At 31.3% G+C, this 26,020-nt stretch overlaps 1 protein-coding gene across 1 annotated transcript in view; it reads right to left on the reverse strand.

The window, feature by feature from the left end:
- Nucleotides 1-12,227: 12,227 nt before the first annotated feature.
- Nucleotides 12,228-26,020, reverse strand: part of LOC145293215 (neuronal calcium sensor 1-like) — a 220,937-nt gene continuing 207,144 nt past the window's right edge. Inside the window, exons 6-7 of the mRNA XM_080139754.1 lie at nucleotides 22,598-22,764; nucleotides 12,228-13,337 (exon numbers count right to left, since the gene is read on the reverse strand). Of these exons, the coding sequence (XP_079995880.1) occupies nucleotides 13,239-13,337; nucleotides 22,598-22,764 (266 nt within the window). The 3' untranslated portion in view covers nucleotides 12,228-13,238. The remainder of the gene's footprint in view (nucleotides 13,338-22,597; nucleotides 22,765-26,020) is intronic.

The raw sequence follows: 26,020 nt of genomic DNA on the forward strand, positions 1-26,020 counted from the left end.
TAAGTTATCTCCCTTGAATCATCGGTTTCAAGGTACGTGTTAGTTTTGAGGCCGTAAATTATTTTCGATATCATATGGAAATATTAAAGTTGAAAATTAGTTCAAAGCAATTTATTGTTACATTTTAAAGAACGTCATTTTTTTTTTTTTTTTTTTTTTTTTTTTACATGTACGTTGTTAAAAAATAAGTTATTTTAAAAGAAGCATTTTCAATTTTTGTTAATAATTAAAACATTCTAAAAACAGATTTATAACGAATTCTGGCCCCTTTTATTAGTTAATATCCGATTGTAGTTGAAAGATAATAATCTGAAGTTATTCTGTAAAAAAAAAAAAAAAAAAAAAAAAAAAAAACCTACTTATATATAAAAATAACTTTATTTAACTTGTTTTAAAAAACTTCCTGAAAAATAGATATCCGTTTTCTGGAATTATAGCAAATTTCCATGTTTGTAGAGGCACTCTAAATAAGGAGTTGAGTAGCAAGATGTCTGTTCACATTATACTTAAATTTCTGCATGTTAGTACAGTCAGAGAAGAAGGATACGGGAGGACATTCCAAAATTTAGTAATTTGAGGGAAGAAACTTTCAGAGTAGAAGGCTCTCTCGCATCGGGAGATCTCTACAGTGAAGGCATAAGATTTTGCTGCTTATCAGGGTAGTCAGGAGTTATTTACATTGAGGGGGCACCAGTACTACGAGTTCATCAGAGCACATTCGATTAAAATACAGGTATGCAACATTGCGGTGATGGGACAGGGGTTGGAGCTTGGTTGATAGTGCAGGACCTATTAGATCGGAAAATTTTGGAACCCTCTCAAAGAGGAGGAAGCTAGTGGTAGATGCATCAGCCCATCTACGGCAATAATATTCCATGTGTAAGTGAATGGTGGCTTTGTAGAGATATAGAATACTAGCAGGTATGAGTATTTTTCTAGCATAATAGAGGGAGTTCATCCTTTTTTCAGCAGCCTTAGCAATATCTTCTATGGATCTGTTCCAATTAATGTTTCTTGTGAATGATAAACTCTCAGCTAAAATGTTATCTATAAAAATTAGTGGCTGGAAAGATTCTTTGTAATTATTGAAGGAAAGAAGCTTTGCTTTAGTAGAATTAAATGTTGTTACCCATTTACACCCCCATTCCACTATGGACTGAAGATCATTTTCTAAGGCTTCAGGCATTGCCTTGGATATGTGCACATTCGCACCCCCCCCCCAACACACACACACATCTGATTTAGAGTGTATGGCGTTGTCAGCAAATATATCCATATTAGACAATGCCATCAAGGAAGTTGTTTATGAGCATCAGGAAAAATAAAGGTCCAAGGATTGACTCCTGGGGAGGGGGGGGGTACTGCCATTATTGTCAATTAGATATTTATTCATTGCAATATTAACCCCAACAGACATATTTTCGCATGTTTTAAAACCAGAGTTAAAACCCACATCTGAAAAAAGGGGAGACAACTCTCAAATGACTGAATGGAATGGCCTCCCATTCCTTTGGCGTAAATTCATAAAATAAAGTTCGACTTTTATAACATCAATTCTTACATATAAAATTATCTTGCCAGATTTTCAAAGTCAGATCCAAATAGGAATCCATCTAATATATCGATACTGGATTCAAACTAGCCTATTTTTTGAAAATGAAAAAATATGTGAGTAATAAGTAGTATATATAAATGTGAGGCATTTTTAGTAATGGAAACATTATAAGGTGAAGTATTACGTTAGCTTTATGTTACACTTTATGCTGACTTTACTGATTCTTGTCAAGCGTAGCAGAAATTGCACAAACATATTTCGGAAGCTACAAATATTCGTTGTGTACATTTTCTTTCAATAATGTATTTAATGATATAAATATTAAAGTAATAAATATATAAAAAGTAACTATTTTTTTTTACTGATCAATTTACAGTAGAAAATAGTCAACTTAAAAAATACATGCATATTTATACTTCATAAAAAATAGGATACTCAATGGTAGCATTGTGTATACGGTATCTACAGAACTAAAAAAATTCCAGGGCTATGCTAGTTTGGGACAGCTAGTCTGTAATAATTGAAAACAAATGACTATACTGTAACTCCTTTTGCATGAAAGTAAATGTAGTGTACATTTAGATCCCTTATGCCTAACAACTGTATTTTATAATTTATAATGATTGGTAAATTAGTTTAGGAGAGAATTCTGTACATGCAAACATATAACCATGTCTAAAATCAGTAATTTTCATTTTAAATATGTAAGGAAATGATCTATTTCATATTCTGCTTTTCCCTTCATTAGTTAACTTGGACGTTATGCTTTGAAAAAGATCAAATAGAATTTTTGAAGGCCAAAATGATTTAAAAAAGGTCAAATTTGTAAAATTTGGCTTTAAAAAGGCCAATCTGGCAACCTTAGACAAAATTATGAGTATGAACACTCTTTGATGTAGTTTCGGTTATAAATATAATTATAATATTTCATCGTTGTAATGGTGTGAGACAGGGACTCATAGTAATTTCGATGTGCAGCAGTTCTTCACTGAAGAAAGTCAGTGAAACATTATGTTAAAAAATGGAACATTCAAAAGAAATACGGCAAAAAAAAAAAAAAAGAAATTCTGCTAAAAGGTGCTAGAATGGAGGAGTAAACTAAAGATTGTCTCTTACAATGTGATTTTATTATTTATATTGAACTATGTAGCACAATATTACCTTCTCAGTATTTAATATTACTCATTAATTTATCTCATTTGGATCAGTTCTATATTTAAAATACAATGGACACTATTTTCATAGAAATGTTGAACTCATATTTGCTGTGTGTCATTGGTTTTTCTGTGCAATTTTTTGCACTACCCAGAAAAATATCGGCTATATCAAAACATATTTCTTGATGAAATATGTTTCTCAAGTCCTGCTAATTGATAATATTTATTCATAAGGAGTTCTCATATGAGTTATTAATCAGTGATTGTTTATCGACAACATATAACGATTTTCACTAGAATCTGAGTGACAGCAAGTCTCTCTAATTATTATTACTAGTACTTGCTTCTAGGTATCTTAATTTCTATCTTTACCTATTTTTAGAGTTAGTATGAAAAAACAAAAAACATTTATGAAACTCTGAAAAATAATATGCTGCTTAGTATTTGCAGGAGAGAATAAGAAACCATGATGAATGTATTTATCTACTTTTTTATTAACCATGATGAATGTATGTATCTACCTTTTTTTATTAACCATGATGAATGTATGTATCTACCTTTTTTTATTAACCATGATGAATATATTTATCTACCTTTTTTTATTAACCACGATGAATGTATTTATCTACTTTTTTATTAACCACGATGAATGTATTTATCTACTTTTTCTATTAACCATGATGAATGTATTTATCTACCTTTTTTTTTATTAACCATGATGAATGTATTTATCTACCTTTTTTTATTAACCATGATGAATGTATTTATCTACTTTTTTTATTAACCATGATGAATGTATTTATCTACTTTTTTATTAACCACGATGAATGTATTTATCTACCTTTTTTTATTAACCACGATGAATGTATTTATCTACCTTTTTTATTAACCATAATGAATGTATTTATCTACTTTTTTTATTAACCATGATGAATGTATTTATCTACTTTTTTTATTAACCACGATGAATGTTTTTATCAATTTTTTTATTAACCACGATGAATGTATTTATCTACTTTTTTTATTAACCACGATGAATATATTTATCTACCTTTTTTTATTAACCATGATGAATGTATTTATGTACTTTTTTTTATTAACCATAATGAATGTATTTATCTACTTTTTTATTAACCATGATGAATGTATTTATCTACTTTTTTTTATTAACCACGATGAATGTATTTATCTACCTTTTCTATTAACCATGATGAATGTATTTATCTACCTTTTTTATTAACCACGATGAATGTATTTATCTACTTTTTTTATTGACCATGATGAATGTATTTATCTACCTTTTTTTATTAACCATGATGAATGTATTTATCTACCTTTTTTTTATTAACCATGATGAATGTATTTATCTACCTTTTTTTTATTAACCATGATGAATGTATTTATCTACTTTTTTTTATTAACCACGATGAATGTATTTATCTACCTTTTCTATTAACCATGATGAATGTATTTATCTACCTTTTTTATTAACCACGATGAATGTATTTATCTACTTTTTTTATTGACCACGATGAATGTATTTATCTACCTTTTTTTATTAACCATGATGAATGTATTTATCTACCTTTTTTTTATTAACCATGATGAATGTATTTATCTACTTTTTTTATTAACCATGATGAATGTATTTATCTACCTTTTTTTATAAACCATGATGAATGTATTTATCTACCTTTTTTTTATTAACCATGATGAATGTATTTATCTACCTTTTTTATTAACCATGATGAATGTATTTATCTACTGTTTTTATTAACCATGATGAATGTATTTATCTACTTTTTTTTATTAACCATGATGAATGTATTTATCTACCTTTTTTATTAACCATGATGAATGTATTTATCTACTTTTTTATTAACCATGATGAATGTATTTATCTACCTTTTTTATTAACCATGATGAATGTATTTATCTACTTTTTTTTATTAACCATGATGAATGTATTTATCTACCTTTTTTATTAACCATGATGAATGTATTTATCTACCTTTTTTATTAACCATGATGAATGTATTTATCTACTTTTTTATTAACCATGATGAATGTATTTATCTACTTTTTTTTTATTAACCATGATGAATGCATTTATCTACTTTTTTTATTAACCACGATGAATGTATTTATCTACTTTTTTTATTAACCATGATCAATGTATTTATCTACCTTTTTTATTAACCATGATGAATGTATTTATCCACTTTTTTTATTAACCATGATGAATGTATTTATCTACTTTTTTTATTAACCATGATGAATGTATTTATCTACCTTTTTTTATTAACCATGATGAATGTATTTATCCACTTTTTTTATTAACCATGATGAATGTATTTATCTACTTTTTTTATTAACCATGATCAATGTATTTATCTACCTTTTTTATTAACCATGATGAATGTATTTATCCACTTTTTTTATTAACCATGATGAATGTATTTATCTACCTTTTTTTATTAACCATGATCAATGTATTTATCTACTTTTTTTATTAACCATGATGAATGTATTTATCTACCTTTTTTTATTAACCATGATCAATGTATTTATCTACTTTTTTTATTAACCATGATCAATGTATTTTTCTACCTTTTTTATTAACCATGATGAATGTATTTATCCACTTTTTTTATTAACCATGATGAATGTATTTATCCACTTTTTTTATTAACCACGATGAATGTATTTATCTACTTTTTTTATTAACCACGATGACTGTATTTATCTACTTTTTTTATTAACCACGATGACTGTATTTATCTACTTTTTTTATTAACCATGATGAATGTATTTATCTACTTTTTTTATTAACCATGATGAATGTATTTATCTTCTTTTTTTATTAACCATGATGAATGTATTTATCTACTTTTTTTATTAACCACGATCAATGTATTTATCTACCTTTTTTATTAACCATGATGAATGTATTTATCTACTTTTTTTTAACCATGATGAATGTATTAATCTACCTTTTTTATTAACCACGATGAATGTATTTATCTACCTTTTTTATTAACCACGATGAATGTATTTATCTACCTTTTTTATTAACCATGATGAATGTATTTATCTACTTTTTTATTAACCACGATGAATGTATTTATCTACCTTTTTTTATTAACCATGATGAATGTATTTATCTACGTTTTTTTATTAACCATGATGAATGTATTTATCTACTTTTTTATTAACCACGATCAATGTATTTATCTACCTTTTTTATAAACCATGATGAATGTATTTATCTACCTTTTTTTATTAACCATGATGAATGTATTTATCTACCTTTTTTTATTAACCATGATGAATGTATTTATCTACTTTTTTTTATTAACCATGATGAATGTATTTATCTACTTTTTTATTAACCATGATGAATGTATTTATCTACTTATTTATTAACCATGATGAATGTATTTATCTACTTTTTTTATTAACCATGATCAATGTATTTATCTACCTTTTTTTATTAACCATGATGAATGTATTAATCCACTTTTTTTATTAACCATGATGAATGTATTTATCTACTTTTTTTATTAACCATGATGAATGTATTTATCTACTTTTTTTATTAACCATGATGAATGTATTTATCTACCTTTTTTATTAACCATGATGAATGTATTTATCCACTTTTTTTATTAACCATGATGAATGTATTTATCCACTTTTTTTATTAACCATGATCAATGTATTTATCTACCTTTTTTATTAACCATGATGAATGTATTTATCTACCTTTTTTTATTAACCACGATGAATGTATTTATCTACCTTTTTTATTAACCATGATGAATGTATTTATCCACTTTTTTTATTAACCATGATGAATGTATTTATCTACCTTTTTTATTAACCATGATGAATGTATTTATCTACTTTTTTTATTAACCACGATGAATGTATTTATCTACCTTTTTTATTAACCATGATGAATGTATTTATCTACGTTTTTTTATTAACCATGATGAATGTATTTATCTACTTTTTTATTAACCACGATCAATGTATTTATCTACCTTTTTTATAAACCATGATGAATGTATTTATCTACCTTTTTTTATTAACCATGATGAATGTATTTATCTACCTTTTTTTATTAACCATGATGAATGTATTTATCTACTTTTTTTTATTAACCATGATGAATGTATTTATCTACTTTTTTATTAACCATGATGAATGTATTTATCTACTTATTTATTAACCATGATGAATGTATTTATCTACTTTTTTTATTAACCATGATCAATGTATTTATCTACCTTTTTTTATTAACCATGATGAATGTATTTATCCACTTTTTTTATTAACCATGATGAATGTATTTATCTACTTTTTTTATTAACCATGATGAATGTATTTATCTACCTTTTTTATTAACCATGATGAATGTATTTATCCACTTTTTTTATTAACCATGATGAATGTATTTATCCACTTTTTTTATTAACCATGATGAATGTATTTATCCACTTTTTTTATTAACCATGATCAATGTATTTATCTACCTTTTTTTATTAACCACGATGAATGTATTTATCTACCTTTTTTATTAACCACGATGAATGTATTTATCTACCTTTTTTATTAACCATGATGAATGTATTTATCTACTTTTTTTATTAACCATGATGAATGTATTTATCTACTTTTTTTATTAACCATGATGAATGAATTTATCTTCCTTTTTTTTTATTAACCACGATGAATATATTTATCTACCTTTTTTTTATTAACCATGATGAATGTATTTATCTACCTTTTTTATTAACCATGATCAATGTATTTATCTACTTTTTTTATTAACCATGATGAATGTATTTATCTACCTTTTTTTTATTAACCATGATGAATGTATTTATCTACCTGTTTTTTATTAACCATGATGAATGTATTTATCTACTTTTTTTATTAACCATGATCAATGTATTTATCTACTTTTTTTATTAACCATGATCAATGTATTTATCTACTTTTTTTATTAACCATGATGAATGTATTTATCTACTTTTTTATTAACCATGATGAATGTATTTATCTACTTTTTTTTATTAACCATGATGAATGTATTTATCTACTTTTTTTATTAACCATGATCAATGTATTTATCTACCTTTTTTTATTAACCATGATGAATGTATTTATCCACTTTTTTTATTAACCATGATGAATGTATTTATCTACTTTTTTTATTAACCATGATGAATGTATTTATCTACCTTTTTTATTAACCATGATGAATGTATTTATCCACTTTTTTTTATTAACCATGATGAATGTATTTATCCACTTTTTTTATTAACCATGATCAATGTATTTATCTACCTTTTTTATTAACCATGATGAATGTATTTATCTACCTTTTTTTATTAACCACGATGAATGTATTTATCTACCTTTTTTATTAACCATGATGAATGTATTTATCCACTTTTTTTATTAACCATGATGAATGTATTTATCTACTTTTTTTATTAACCACGATGAATGTATTTATCTACCTTTTTTATTAACCATGATGAATGTATTTATCTACTTTTTTTATTAACCACGATGAATGTATTTATCTACCTTTTTTATTAACCATGATGAATGTATTTATCTACTTTTTTTATTAACCATGATGAATGTATTTATCTACTTTTTTTATTAACCATGATGAATGTATTTATCTACTTTTTTTATTAACCATGATGAATGTATTTATCTACTTTTTTTATTAACCATGATGAATGTATTTATCTACCTTTTTTTATTAACCACGATGAATGTATTTATCTACCTTTTTTATTAACCACGATGAATGTATTTATCTACCTTTTTTATTAACCATGATGAATGTATTTATCTACTTTTTTTATTAACCATGATGAATGTATTTATCTACTTTTTTTATTAACCATGATGAATGAATTTATCTACCTTTTTTTTTATTAACCACGATGAATATATTTATCTACCTTTTTTTTATTAACCATGATGAATGTATTTATCTACCTTTTTTATTAACCATGATCAATGTATTTATCTACTTTTTTTATTAACCATGATGAATGTATTTATCTACCTTTTTTTTATTAACCATGATGAATGTATTTATCTACCTTTTTTTTATTAACCATGATGAATGTATTTATCTACTTTTTTTATTAACCATGATCAATGTATTTATCTACTTTTTTTATTAACCATGATGAATGTATTTATCTACCTTTTTTTATAAACCATGATGAATGTATTTATCTACTTTTTTTTATTAACCATGATGAATGTATTTGTCTACCTTTTTTTATTAACCATGATGAATGTATTTATCTACCTTTTTTTTATTAACCATGATGAATGTATTTATCTACCTTTTTTATAAACCATGATGAATGTATTTATCTACTTTTTTTATGAACCATGATGAATGTATTTATCTACTTTTTTTATTAACCATGATGAATGTATTTATCTACTTTTTTTTTTAACCATGATGAATGTATTTATCTACCTTTTTTATTAACCACGATGAATGTATTTATCTACCTTTTTTATTAACCACGATGAATGTATTTATCTACCTTTTTTATTAACCATGATGAATGTATTTATCTACCTTTTTTTATTAACCATGATGAATGTATTTATCTACCTTTTTTTATTAACCATGATGAATGTATTTATCTACTTTTTTTTATTAACCATGATGAATGTATTTATCTACTTTTTTATTAACCATGATGAATGTATTTATCTACTTATTTATTAACCATGATGAATGTATTTATCTACTTTTTTTATTAACCATGATCAATGTATTTATCTACCTTTTTTTATTAACCATGATGAATGTATTTATCCACTTTTTTTATTAACCATGATGAATGTATTTATCTACCTTTTTTATTAACCATGATGAATGTATTTATCCACTTTTTTTATTAACCATGATGAATGTATTTATCCACTTTTTTTATTAACCACGATGAATGTATTTATCTACCTTTTTTATTAACCATGATGAATGTATTTATCTACTTTTTTTATTAACCACGATGAATGTATTTATCTACCTTTTTTATTAACCATGATGAATGTATTTATCTACTTTTTTTATTAACCATGATGAATGTATTTATCTACTTTTTTTATTAACCATGATGAATGTATTTATCTACTTTTTTTATTAACCATGATGAATGTATTTATCTACTTTTTTTATTAACCATGATGAATGTATTTATCTACCTTTTTTTATTAACCACGATGAATGTATTTATCTACCTTTTTTATTAACCACGATGAATGTATTTATCTACCTTTTTTATTAACCATGATGAATGTATTTATCTACTTTTTTTATTAACCATGATGAATGTATTTATCTACTTTTTTTATTAACCATGATGAATGAATTTATCTACCTTTTTTTTTATTAACCATGATGAATATATTTATCTACCTTTTTTTTATTAACCATGATGAATGTATTTATCTACCTTTTTTATTAACCATGATCAATGTATTTATCTACTTTTTTTATTAACCATGATCAATGTATTTATCTACTTTTTTTATTAACCATGATGAATGTATTTATCTACCTTTTTTTTATTAACCATGATGAATGTATTTATCTACCTTTTTTTTATTAACCATGATGAATGTATTTATCTACTTTTTTTATTAACCATGATCAATGTATTTATCTACTTTTTTTATTAACCATGATGAATGTATTTATCTACCTTTTTTTATAAACCATGATGAATGTATTTATCTACTTTTTTTTTATTAACCATGATGAATGTATTTATCTACCTTTTTTTTATTAACCATGATGAATGTATTTATCTACCTTTTTTTTATTAACCATGATGAATGTATTTATCTACCTTTTTTATTAACCATGATGAATGTATTTATCTACCTTTTTTTATAAACCATGATGAATGTATTTATCTACTTTTTTTATTAACCATGATGAATGTATTTATCTACCTTTTTTTATTAACCATGATGAATTTATTTATCTACCTTTTTTATTAACCATGATGAATGTATTTATCTACTTTTTTTTATTAACCATGATGAATGTATTTATCTACCTTTTTTTATAAACCATGATGAATGTATTTATCTACTTTTTTTTATAAACCATGATGAATGTATTTATCTACCTTTTTTATAAACCATGATGAATGTATTTATCTACTTTTTTTATGAACCATGATGAATGTATTTATCTACTTTTTTTATTAACCACGATCAATGTATTTATCTACCTTTTTTATTAACCATGATGAATGTATTTATCTACTTTTTTTTTTAACCATGATGAATGTATTTATCTACCTTTTTTATTAACCACGATGAATGTATTTATCTACCTTTTTTATTAACCACGATGAATGTATTTATCTACCTTTTTTATTAACCATGATGAATGTATTTATCTACCTTTTTTATTAACCATGATGAATGTATTTATCTACTTTTTTATTAACCACGATGACTGTATTTATCTACCTTTTTTTATTAACCATGATGAATGTATTTATCTACCTTTTTTTATAAACCATGATGAATGTATTTATCTACCTTTTTTTATAAACCATGATGAATGTATTTATCTACCTTTTTTTATTAACCATGATGAATGTATTTATCTACCTTTTTTTATTAACCATGATGAATGTATTTATCTACTTTTTTTATTAACCACGATGAATGTATTTATCTACTTTTTTTATTAACCACGATGAATGTATTTATCTACTTTTTTAAATAAAAACATTAGAAATTCTAAAATAAAAGTAATTCTATATTATTTTATTGGAATCCTTTGGAGATAAGGTAATTTGTATATCTATTTATTTATTTGCGGTCTATTATCCTCATTTTCATAGTTGTTGTTGTTGTTTCACCACATTTCGGCCAACTTTTCTTCCGGGCATGTGGTGCAGTGGATAGAGCTGTTGAATCTGTATAGTTCCAAGTGGGCATTGTCTGAAGATAACAATTTCAATCTTACCCAAAGCTTGCCAGAGGATTATTTAGCCAAAACATGGTGAGACAACAACTATGGAAGGCAGTAATTACTTAGGATACAGTTAAGAGACTCAACATTTCTATCCAATTGCGATTAACCACCTGAAGAAGGCCAGAGGAATAATTGTCTGAAACGTGCTGAAACAAAAACTATGAAGATGAGCATAACAGTCTGCAAATAAAAATAATTTGCTTTCAACTAATGTTAAATCCTATTCATGTCATTTGCTATGTATTATCAAATAAAAAGTCACTTAGTTTAAAAAAAAAATATATATATTAATGTAACGTTCTTTTTTTTATGTTATTACTTTCTATACATTTATAAAAGACGCTTCCAGTTTTAAAAGAATCATTTCTACTTATGTGAGATTCAAACTTTGGTATCGACATCGTTAAAATCTACTGCCTTAGCCACGTGTACTCTGCCTATTCCACTTTTTGTCAACCAATCACATTTCGATTTGTGTACTAACAAACTTAAAAAAACATCATTTTAAGAATACATAGATGATTATTATTACTAGACATTTTTCTATTAAAAATGGACGAAAGTTATTGTGTATATAGTTATATATGAGCACTTTATGTCAAATTGATGGTTGAATATGGTTAAATTTGTGTTCATTTTTGTTTCAAATACTAATCCTTATTAATCCCTACCAATCTCTAACTGTGCATCGAATGGACACCATAATACTTAGTTCTCTGCACCTTATTAAAACAAAGGCCTATACAAAATTTTAGTCAAATCTGCCCAATAATTTCTGAAAAATTTCTAGAGTAAATGTGGTATTGTGGTAACTAATACCTATTAATCCCCAACTGTGTATTGAATGGATACCATAATACTGTGTTCGCTGCACCTTATAAATATCTGTACTAAATTTCAGCCAGATTGGCCAAGCAGTTTAAAAAACAAAGTGGAATGCACAGACAAACTAAGAGAAATATTATTATTATTATTATCCATTAACTGGCGTAGGCAGAGAAATTAGATTAGTTAACAGTATAAAAAATGTCAATCTTTAAATAAAAAAAAGAAAAGAAAAGAGATGGTTTTATTGAGGTTGAGAGATATGTAAGAAAATATAAAAAGGATGGCTCAATTTTAAAGAGGTGGGAGGTATGTAAGAAAGAAAAAAATGATGCTGATTCTGTCTCCTCTTCTTTTCTCATGACAATAAATAAAAGCCTTGCTTTGTTTGAAGGTTGCAAATATTTCTTTGCTTAATTTTTTCTTTTTTTTTTTTTTTGAAAAATTTGGTGATTGATGCTGTTGAAGGAGAACGGGATATTTTTGTTTTGTTTTTGCAATTGGGAGAGTGGTGTGGAGATCACAAAAATGAAGATTGTCATCACATCATATTGAACCAATTAATTCGCACACAATTCAGTCTGTTTAAAAAACCGAGGGGGGGGGGCGACGCGATGGTAGTGATTGGTGGCACAGTGAAATATTATCGCTGTGGCATATCCATTGATAAAGCTTGTACAATCCAAGAGTCACATTTGGAACCTTCACGGAATTCATCTTTGGTTAGCCTACCATCGTTATTCTGAAAAGAGAGAGAGAGAGAGAGAGAAATTAATAAGGAAAAACAAAAACTGCATCTGACGACAAATACTTCATACTCCATTACCATAAATAATGCAAGGAGAATAGAAAGTAGATTTTGTGTTTACTTTTGGCAGCTGCATAACTCTTGCTTCCCTTTTAGTCCTCACATTCCAAGAGCGATGTTTCTGACAAAGAGGGAATAATTGCTGTTTTCCGAGTCAGAATCTATTCCATCTAACACTTATCGTTGGCAAGTTTTTGACCTTGAAGTAGTATTTTTTTAGCTCCTTACACCAAGTGGCTTCATGCCTTGTCAGGGAAGATTTCCATTAAAAACATAATCTAATTTTTTCCATTTCATTCATCATTTTTAATCCTCTCATAATATTTTTCATCATAAAACCAACAATACATCTATCTCATTAACTCTTATCATTGGGTGGCTGTAAACCGTGATAATCTGCAACCGTGATGTTGGTCTGTTGTTTCGATAAATACTGGTTGTCTTCAAGTCCAACATAAACAAATTCTTGATGAACCACCCCCTTAAGTAATCCAATCTACCAAATTTCCATTACTAATGATTACTACATTATTATCCAATCGACTACTGTACACTCAATAACCCTTATCCTCGAGTGGCCTCTGGGCCTTGATAAGTGGTGACTCCTATGTAAAAAAAAAATATATATACTATTATGGCACATGTTCTTCAGAATTGTCTGATCTATTCCCTGCTTCCTTTGTTCCAGCTCATTTGACTCGTTGCTGTTTTAATACCTCACTTTAATAAAGCTTCCTATTCCAGTAGCTTTTTTTCAAAGACTGCAAGGTTGTTGCTGTCAACTATTTTCCCTCTTACCTATACCTTTAGTCTTTTCAAGACTAAGGCCAATACGCATTGTCTGTTTTGCGATAATCATCTTTTCATTCTTGTTAGCTTCTTACATTGAATGGCTTCATGCTTTGTCTGGAGCGATTTTTATTTAAAAAAAAAAAAAAAAAAAAATGGTAACTTATTGTGAAAAAAAAAAAAAATAGCAACTCACAGGTGGATATTGTTTATCTGGACTACAACAAGGTTTTTAATTCTCTGCAAACTAAAAGACTTTTAGGCTCAAACTCTCTGCAATCAGTGCAAAAGATGGTCTTTTTAACTGGTTGAAATTCTTCATTCTCAGTTAAAAAGAAATAGTTATGATTCTAATACAAAATTCTTTGCTGTAGGAAGTCATGTAGAAGGACGTATGAGAATTTGCTGCGTATATTAATGGCAGATGTCATTAATATATGTTAATATATATAAATGATACCACAGTACCGAAATATGTTATCCACCTTCAGATAAAAAGGACAGATTATAAAATCTATACATCTTTTCTGCAATCAAATCTGGACACAATGACGTCATGGATCACAGACTTGGAGCTATCTACGGACAAGTGTACCACCATCCATTTTACTGTACCATATCGTACTGAAGCTGCACTTACACTAAGTAGGTTGAACCAGTTTCCTCCAAAGAAAGACGTTTCATGAAAATATCAAATTCACAAGCAGTCCCCAGTCACTTGTATATCTTCGTCAGAGGAGATGATGACATTAGGTTTTTGCAGTTCTTGCAGAGAGGTGTCAATGTTCTCCTTCAGACAGCTTCTGCTACCCAAAATGGTTACATCGGGTATTGGTCAAGCGCAACGTTGCTTAACTTCAATGATCTAACAAGAACCAGTGTGTCAATGTGAATATGTTAATTTTGGGAAGAAAAATCCATTGTGAATGTACATCCTTTAAATAACACTAATGTCAAGAAGTCTTCTAGTGAACATGGCCTTGGCGTTACTGTGAGCAGCAATTTGTGTTGGGCAAAGCATGTCTCTAAAACTATTAAGAAGGCTGAGGATGTCTTGGCATTATGCATATATCTCCAGATTTACATATGCAAAAGGTAAATAGCAGTACTAACAAAACACAGAATTAGCAGGAGCAGTGACAGCAAAGACAGCCCTGTTCATCGACATAAAACCAATCGGGTATATTTAACACATACAAGGGTGTCAAAGACTGTTTTTTCTGTGTCTATGTTATCAGTATAATTCGCAATTTATTTTAGCAAGAAAAATACTAGAAAGGACTAACTGCTTAAAAAAATCAAGTCTGAAGTGCTAGCATAACAGTTCAGAGGTCTCCCAGGATGTGCATTAGCACAAATAATTCAAGAGACACCGTGGGAGTATAATTTTTACTCAGACTTATTAGCATCAATCCAAAATAGACAAATGAGCATACCCCCTAAACAGATAACTCCTTACCGTGAATCAAGGCACAAAATCTATGATAAAGGGTTATTACCTTTTATGATATTAAATGACCTAACATGACCGATAAGTAATTTAAAAACAACCAACAATTATTCCCTTATCTTGAATTTATTGCCACTTTGACATCTAGCAACAGACATATACAAGATTATTAACCATCTTGCCAACAAAATCCCAAGCAACTTTTTTTTATCTTCATGTGTCAAACATGCTTAAAAAAAAAAAAAAAAAAAAATACAGTGCAGCTCTTATAACGTGATTGAATGGTTTCCTGTCAATCATCGAACCAGTTAACTTTGACAAAGGAGATAGCAAACAACTCGCTGGCCTAACAGTGTTTTCCTTTGAAAATGGCAAGTCACTTATGCATTGGAATGCATCTTGTGTCCATACTTTTTTATGAGTAAAACAATTAGAAACAAACTCAGGACATGCAGCAGTATTAACATAGGCCCATAAACAATCAAAATATGCCAGTTTTCTCAACAAATTTGTATTCCAATTAATTGTCATGAAAAGAAGTGGAGCAATAGATTCCATTACATGCGGCTTTCTCAACAGCTTGATTTTGGTTATGTCATGCCTCACTGTGGACCATTGTAAAGTGACTTGGCTAATCACTTATCTGATACTATTCTGTAAAAAAAAAGTTTTCAATTATAGTTGTTTTCATGAAAAAAAAAAGTTTGCATCGTTTCGAAAAAAAAAAAATATTTCATTGAAATTTTTCTTGCAAAAAAAAAAAAAAATAAATAAATAAAATAACTTCCATACTTTCCATGAAAAAAAAAAAAAATATTTCATTGAAATTTTTCTTGCAAAAAAAAAAAATAAATAAATAAAATAACTTCCATACTTTCCATGAAAAAAAAAAAAAAATATTTCATTGAAATTTTTCTTGCAAAAAAAAAAAATAAATAAATAAAATAACTTCCATACTTTCCATGAAAAAAAAAAAAAAAAAAAATTGATTTTCGTTCATAGTTGTTTCCATGATTTTATCTTTGAAAAAAAAAAAAAAAAATTCTTTGCAACATTTGTTGAAAAAAAAAAAAAAAAAAAATTCTTTGCAACATTTGTTGGAAAAAAAAAAAAATAAAAAAAATAAAAAATAAAAATTAGTATGCTTTTCTTAAAAACAAAATTTCTTTTGTATGATTAAACTTATGTTAAGTCTCATCATCTTGTGTTTAAGTTTTGTTTCCAGCGTTTTGAATTTACCATCTGGCAGTGTTCATGTCGACTTTTCCCAACTCCTTACCATAAACTGCCAAAAGATGTCGATGCTACCTTGAGTCAGGTTCTGGATTAGTATGATCGAAACAATCTATAGAGTATTCCTGAACTGAAGAGCGCGATAACAGTGATAATAACTCATAACCATGTATGCTTGCAACACAGGTGCACAAATGGAGCATATTGTTGACAAAAAGTGTTTGATCTCAAGTTTTGGAATTTAATGAAGAATGCGTCGATGAAATGCGGACACAATATTACGAGATTTGAAAAAATAAACAAAACAAAAAATAATTTTGGAGATAGTTAAGAATATAGAGGAACATAAACAATTCAATAGCTAAAAAATAGAAAAACACGAGAATGAGTTTTGGGAAATGATGTGTCTTTGACAGGGAGAAAGGGAAGCTCAGAACTCCCCACAGTACTTAGAAAAGGGTGGGAAGACTTTGTAACATCGAAAAAGCAAACTATAAAACTTCTTATGTTTATTTTAAATTAACAATCGCAGCAGGTTGAACCGGCATCCCCCAAAGGAGGAAGTTTCATGGGAATATCAAGTTCACAAGCGGTTCTCAGTTGCATGTATATCCCAGCCAGCAGAGATGATGACATTAGGTTTTTATGGTTCTTTCAGCAAGGTGTTGACGTCCTTCTATATACAGTGCCTGACATTGCCAAATGGTCACCCATTTGGTATTGACCAGGTTCAATGTTGCTTATAGATATTCAGTGAGCTAATAAGAACCAGCGTGTCAATGTGATTATGGTAAGTTAACGTTAGCAGAAAGTTGCTACAAAAAAATGTGAGGAGAATTCTCCAACGTAGCCCCCAAAAATGGGGCTAAGATGGTAGACACTTTCCAAATGGAAGCCTTTATATCATCAAATGCATGTTTTCTCACCATCGAAAGAGTATAGAATGGGAATTTGGGACGGAGCAGGTGCTAGTGTGATTGCAAGAATTAGGAGGAATTGTTGACCATTACTAACCAGCAGAGTGTTACCGCTATCAACCAAGGGAAGAGTCAATCAAGCATGTGTACGCAGTGTGATGATGTATGGAAGTGAAACATGGCCAGTGAGGGTTGAGGATTTGTGTTGCATGTAGAGAAATGAGATAAGAATGATATGATGGATGTGTAATGTAAGGCTCAGATCTTATGATCTCAGAGGAAGAATAAATCTCGACAGTAATAGGAAGGTATGTGCAGAAGAGAGTAGACTTCAATGGTGTGGCCATGGTGAAAGGAATAGATGAGAGAACAATTGAGGTAGTAAGATCAGCCCACAGGGGAAAACTGAGGAAAACTTAAGAGAAAGAGGAATAAATAAAGACTTAGCCAGAGATATATTAGTTTGGAAGTCAATTTTAAAATCCGTCCAATGCCTGCCAGTATGTAAAATGGATGTTAAAATGATGCTACTGCTGATGCTGATGGATACCTTGACAAATACTACCACTTAAAGTAGATCTGGGAGTAATGGCACTTAAAGAGCGACTACACACTTCATGGCACCAAATGCAATTTCTTGTCCTCACCATAGAAGCAGTATAGAATTACTGTCCAATACTCTAAAAGTACAGGACATCTGTTGCCGTTTTTATATGCAATGGCATCAAAAATCCATCTTTGGCCTTCTTTTTGTTGAATTGGAGAGTAGATAATACAGTGGATGTGTTATCGGCAGCTCCAGTAACTCTCGCTTCTCCTATTTTGTCATTCAGTCCTCATTCAATGAGTGATTTTTCTGACAAAGGGTGAAGAAAAAGCTGCTTAAAGGTCGGTAGTACTTGGTGACCAGTAGTCTGAGATGTCGGAAATTTTTCTGTCTCTGTCTGTCCTTGTGGCCATGTCACTAGTAAGGGTGCTGGAGGTAAACGTTTTGTCTGGGCTGACATTATCCGCCTGATAGTCAGGGACCCGAACCTTGGATTAACCACTAAGGAGGCTGTCTTATCAGCAGGCGCAAAGTACTGGGACTGCTGTATTGCCATTTGGTGAGTGGATCTGGACCATGCAGTAGTCTCTGGTGGGGCCTCTCGATGCCATACTAGTGGGTAATTGTTACGGCTTTACCTTTTCGTGTGCTACAAACAAAAAATTTTTCCTGTCTTTTTCTCTCTTACTTTCCCTCTCTGTACTGCTCTAACCAAGTATGCCGACCTATTCCACAAATCCCAAAACCTCAAATATGAAATATCTCCAGAATAAAAACTTGATTAAACCTAGAACCCCATCTTCCAACGTAGACCCCTACTACCAGGTCTCCTTCTCCAATATCAGGGGTCTACGTTCCAACCTTCCAGAGGTTGAAACCCAATTGCAGGAGATGAAACCGGACATATTATTTCTAAGTGAAACTGGAATAGGGCCGACCACTTCCCTAGATGAGTTCATAATTAACGGATACTCAAATTTAACAGCTAAATCTGACCCCGAAGATCGCCATGGGCATGGAATATGTGCCTACATTAAGGATGGTTTCCCGTGTGGCAGGGATATCTCTAGAGAAGATCCTAATTTACCCTATATGTGCTTCAGGGTTGCATTTGCTAACACCACTGCATTTATATTTGCCCTCGATAGGCCCCACAATAGTGGAGTTAATATCTTTAAGAGCATATCTGAGAAAATAGACCACATACTGTCTTCACATCCCTCGGCTAACATCCACATCTGTGGTGACTTCAACGTCCATAACGTGGAATGGCTAACCCATTCAAATAAGACAGATGATGAGGGGAGGTTTTGTCATGATTTTGCCATTGCTTATGACCTCACTTAGATTGTTCGTGAACCCACACGTGTGCCCGATACACCCGGTCAATATGCAAGCCTCCTAGACCTTTTTCTCTCAACTTCCCCTGAGTTATGTTCATGTTCCGTTCATTCTCCTCTAGGATCCTCCGACCACTCCGTCGTATCAGTTAAGATAAAAATGAAATGTAAGAAGCCCCCAGACGTACCCCTCCACCGTACTGTATACCGATACTCTATGGCTGACTGGGATAGCTTCTGTACATTCATATCTGATTTACCTCTGCAGTCCATGTTTAAAAAGGAAGTGTCCTCTATAGTATCAGATCTGACCGAATGGTTAATTCTAGACATAGACCAATTCATACCATCTAAAAAATTCCAACAAAAACCTAACAGCCAGCCATGGTTCTCCCCAGAATGTGCTGCTGCTATCGTGCACAGAAATCACTTTTTCCATAGCTACCAACATAATAGATGCACTGAGACTAAAGCTGCTTTCAGGACTGCCAGCAACCACTGTAAAAGAGTAATAAAAAATGCTAGAGAGCTATATGCCCATTCTGTTAAATCCAAGGTAGCTGATCAGCGGCTTGGTTCCTACCAGTTTTGGCAAATAACAAACAGGATCCTGAACAGAAGTGTGCGTTCTATCCCAACCATTATCAATGGACCAGAGGTCATCTCGTCTGCGTCAGACAAGGCCAAATTATTTGCCAAGAACTTTGCAGCTAATTCTACCCTATGCAACGAAGGCCATCAACTCCCCATATTTCCTCCTATAACACAGAACAAGCTAGGTAACATACAAATATCCGTGCATGAGGTCACCAAGCTAATCAAGAACCTAGATTCCAGTAAAGCAACTGGCCCAGATGGCATCCCAATTATAGTGTAAAAAAAGCTTTAACCAGAACTTGCTCCCATACTTATGAAACTATTTAAGCGCTGCCTTAAGGAGAAGTGCTTTCCGACTCCCTGGAAGACCTCATCAGTTTGCCCTGTATTTAAGAATTCATGTGATAAGTCATCTCCCTCTCAGTACAGACCAATAAGTCTCCTGTGTGTTATGAGTAAGTTGCTGGAATCCATATTAAATAGAGAAATAGTTAACCACCTCAGCAGGAATAACTTTCTTAGTGACACACACTATGCTTTCCGCTCTGGAAGATCTACCGCAAATGTGCTGATGGTTATATCCCACAGGATTAGTGAATCTCTTGACAAAGGCTTCCTTTCTAGGGCAATTGCTCTTGACATATCAAAGGCCTTCAACAAGGTATGGCATAAAGGTCTACTTCACAAGATTTCCAGCTACGGTATAACTGGAAATGTTTTCTCAATTATTAAATCATTTCTCTCCGATAGGCTCATAAGAGTAGTGGTAGATGGACAAAAATTGGAGGCCTGCAATATAAATGCTGGAGTCCCTCAGGGGTCAATCATGGGCCCAACTCTCTTCCTGATCTACATCAATGACCCCCCCTAAACACATACTTAAATCATTCGTTGACATCTATGCTGATGACACGACCATCTACGGCAATACATCAAAGGCTGTAAATGACAAAGTTCTCTCTGATTCTCTCTCCTCTGATCTCGAGTGCGTGGTTCAGTGGGGGAAGATGTTGCTGGTTACCTTTAATGCATCCAAAACCAAACTGCTATCCTTACATCATCAACGCTCTGATCCCCATCTGGCATCAATTGTGATGGATGGCTCTCGTCTGGGTGAGGCTCCGTGTTTTGACAAGCTTCTGGGCTTGACCTTTACTCCTGATCTGAAATGGAACACGTACATCAAGTCTGTTGCCAAGTTCGCTGGAAAGATGGTGGGATCTTTCTACCGCTCCAGAAGATATCTCACTACTGATGCAATTCTCTATCTATATAAAAGCCAAGTACGTCCAAGGATGGAATACTGTTGCCATATCTGGGCAGGAGCTGCAAAAAACAGCCTATCCTGCCTTGACAGAGAACAAAATAGACCGTGGCTTAGTGGGGGATGCCCTTTTCTCTACACTGCAACCTCTCTCCCACAGAAGAAACGTTGTGAGCCTATCCTTGTTTTATCGTTATTTCCATGGCAGGTGCTCGTCTGAACTCCAATCTCTGGTCCCCCCTCGCCAATCTTTCACGAAAAACACCCGTCTAGCTGAATCCACTGTAAAAAATTTCCCCCACTCTTTATCTGTGCCTAAATCAAAACGCGGATTCCATGAACAAAGCTTCTTTCTTAGAACTGCACGCCTGCGGAACTCTGTTCCGTCTGCCTGCTTCCCACCGGACTACAACTTGGATGTCTTCAAGTCCAATGTTAACAAATTCCTAATGAACCGCCACCTTAAGTAAACACTTCATCAAATCTCCATACTAACGTAATTTACTTGCAATAACCCTATCCCTGAGTGGCTTCCGGGCCTTGATAAGTGGTGATCACTGTGTAAAAAGTAAAAAAAAAAAAAAAAAAAAAATTAGGTAAAGTTTTTTTTTGCAAAATTGGCACTTTCAAGAATTTTGCGGAGAATCTTAATGATATGAATGATGAACATGGTGAGAGACTCCATCAGGATATTTCAGTGATGAAGAAACATTTTAATGGAAAATGGAACCTTGACAAGTTGACAGACTAATGCTAGAATATAAACAGGGACAATGAAACTCAACACGAGAGGGTTAAGAGGACAAATGTTGTTTTAACTGACAATTCTGTATATTTTCATTCATAACCAATAATAAAAAAAATGATTTATAGTACATGAAAATAGTGTGTAATCTAGAGAAATAAAGGTGAGAATTAGGATTCTTTTCTTACACTTCTTATGTGGCATGTACTTTTTTTTTTTTTTTTTAAATTTGTTGCACAGTGTGCACAACAGTCTGGTGTTTGGAGATGGTACCAAACTAAAGTCATGGTGGTGAAAAGACTGCCTACTTACCACATCCATTTGTGAAAATATCTTCTCCACTCGTTTTTCAGGCGTGTCTTCATCCTCAGGTAAGTCCATCAGGTTTCCAACCATGTTATAGATGGCATCGACAATGTCGATCATTTCTTTCTTCGTGATGTAACCATCATTATCCAGATCATAAAGATTAAAAGCCCCTGTAACAAAAAACAAACAAACATGGTCACATAGTTGTGCGTACACAGAATCAATGTTCTGTCCAGTATGGGAGGGAGGGTATTATGTCAGTTAGTCTCAGTCTTTTTTTTATAAATACTATTATGGCATGTGTTTTCCAGAATTGTCTGATTTATTTTCTGCTTCTTTTGTTCCAGCTCGTTTTACTCAGTCTAGTGGTCTTCATCAATTCATTGCTTTGATAATTAATTGTAATACAGCTTTTTTTTATGCCAGTAGCTTATTTCCAAGAACTACAAGGTTGTGGAACTCTTCCTGCTCACTGTTTTCCTCCTGTTTGGGTGACTAAGATGAATGGGCATTTCTTGCCTTTGCAATAATCATCTTTCAATTGTGTTAGCTCCTTACATTAAGTGGTTTCACACCTTGTCTCAAACGATTTCCATCATATATAAATAAATAAAACTTCCCATCAAAAAATCTATACAAAATCAGATTATAGATTTCCTGATATATTTTTTTTTATAGAAATCGCTTGAGACAAGGCATGAAGCCACTTGATCTAAGGAGCTAACAAGAACGAAAGACAGGAAATATCTATTGACCTTAGTCTTGAAAAGACAAAGTCTATAGGTAGAAGGAAAACAGTGGGGAGGAAAAGTGTTCCACAACCTTGCAGTCCTCGAGAAAAAAAAAAGTTACTGGAATAGGAAGCTGTATTAGAATGAGGTATTAAAACAGTGAATTGATGGAAACCTATAGAGCAACAAGTCAAACGTGCTGGAATAAAAGAAGCAGAGAATACAGCAGACAATTCTGAGAAATACCATTATAGTAGATTTGTAGCGATAGAGAATAACCTCGGGTGTGTGAAACTGTTTAGAATGATAGAGAAGACCAATTTTACAAGGTTGAAAGAGCAATGGATTCAACAGATGGATTCTAAGAAAGATTTGATGAGAAAGAAAGACCAAGAAGTTTTAGAGTCGATTTCTAATCCAAAACAGAACCATCCATAAGAATCTCAGGAAGAAAAGGGAGATGTTTGCGATTGAGTCTTAACAGGATTAAATGAAATGAGCCATTTCTTACTCCAATCCATAACTAAACCCAAATCAACTTCTAGATCACCTGCATATTTCAACTGATCCAAGGAAGATGGGAGAGAAGCAATACCAGAATAGAAGGTGGTATCATCAGCATAAAATGTTAATTTTCTGAATAATATTTTCTGAAAGGTCATTTATATAGAGAAAGAAAAAACAGTGTTGGATCTAGAATAGAGTCCTGAGGAACATCGGCATTGATAGAAAATGAAGATGCTCTATCAAGAGTTACTCACAAGCTTCAACCAGAAAGAAAAGACCCAACAATATCAAGAACTTTACTACAAATGTAATAACCTCAAGGTTTATGTAAAAGACTGAAATGCCACTCTGATGAACACCTTCAAAATGTCGAGCACAATAACCCTACCCTGTCTTAAATTGATAAACCAAAATACCTGTTCAGTTATGACAGCTATTGAACGAAAACCATGAAATCCATAGTGAACATCATTAAAGAGGTCCAGACTTTCCAGAAAATGAACAGGTCTGCTGTTGATCTGATCAACCTTTCAAAACCTTTGCTAATAACAGAAGACTAACAGAAACAATTGGATCAGACTGATTACTAGTATTTTTAAAGATAGGAACAACAGAGGATTCTTTCCAACAAGAGAAAATGGACAGACAAACAGAGAATGAATAATTTCGAGAGGATAGACGAAAGTTCAGGTGCACTACGTTTGAGAACAACAGGAATCAAATCCGGACTGGAAGTCTTGGATTGGTGAAGACCAGCAAGAATTCTAGCAACCATCTCTAGAGCGATAATTACAGAATCAAGAGCCTGATCAATTTTCAAAGATAAATCCAGAAGAACAGCACTTGAATCATTGATAGAAAAATTGTCAACAAAAAAGACGAACAAAGAGATCAGCCTTACCCATAGAAGATGAAATGACCTGGAGACCATTAAAAAGAGGAGGAGTAGCAGACTTACCACTATTAATCACACTATTATAGATTCTCCCAGGAGAACCAATCTTTTGAGAATAGCTAGACTTAACCTCAGAAATTGTTCTCTTGCAGGCATTGCCAGGTCTTCTGTAAGATTGTCTAGAAGCCTCAGAATCATCGTAACGATACTGGTTGAAGTAATGATTACAATGGGCAATGTCAGAAGCACACACAAATGGTAACCAGGAAAGAGCATGAGGTTTGGTTTGAAATTGATCATGAGGAATGAATGTGTCAATTCCAACAAGAAGCCAGTCAGCAACATCCTTAGCAGCATCGTTCAGAGTCATATCAAAAATAGGACCTCATCAGACGTCACATAGGTAGCTGGGAAGCTCATCCCAATCAGCCCTCTTGTAGTTAAACATCTTCCTATGGAAGGGACGATCAATTGAAGACTTAACAGAAAAATCAATCTCTTACCAATAACAGCATAATCAGAAGAACCTAATAAAGAAAAGCATGATTCAGGAACAGAAATGAGAAAAAGATCAAGTAAGGATGGTTGATGAAGGTCATTATCAGGGAAACATGTAGGGAATGTGACAATTTAAGACAAGCCATAAGACCATGGAAAGTTAAGACAGATTTCACCAGCAATATCTGTGCAATAAGAGTAGAGAAGCTTATCAGAATAGTAAGCATTAAAGTCACTGATGACAAAGATAGGGTTTGATGGATGAAGTTGTAATGATGTTAGATATGGCATCAACAACAGAGCCATCACTGTCAGAAGGAGAATGGTATAAAAAGAACAAATAGGAAGTGGAGTACACCAAAACCTCAAACAGATAAAGGGGCATCCATAAAATTCAAGATTGGGAAGACTTACAATGGGGAGATACTTGTGAAGAAAAATAGCAAGACCATGTAAATGTGTGGAACAGTCTAAACGGACAAGTGGTAAATAACCCTGTATGTGTGGATCATTGCTATCAATAGAAGAATCTAAATTAGTCTCACAAAGAGCAAAAATGTGAGGATATTTGTGCAAAAGAAAGGACTAAATATCAGGAAAGTTTGACCTGATACCGCTGATATTACTATAGGAAATAGTAAGGTGCTTGTTGTGTGGATCTGTAGAAGGCATGACTTAAAAATGAGAGAAAGGTAGAATCACTTCAAGACAAAGCCTGAAAGAGACCCCACTACCAATATTCAATTCTATGGATTCCAAACAGGTTAACTAAAAAGATAAGTCATTCAAGAAACC

The sequence above is a fragment of the Euprymna scolopes genome, chromosome 2 (assembly GCF_053919585.1).
Source record: "Euprymna scolopes isolate OS-2025 chromosome 2, ASM5391958v1, whole genome shotgun sequence".
NCBI lineage: Eukaryota > Metazoa > Mollusca > Cephalopoda > Sepiida > Sepiolidae > Euprymna > Euprymna scolopes.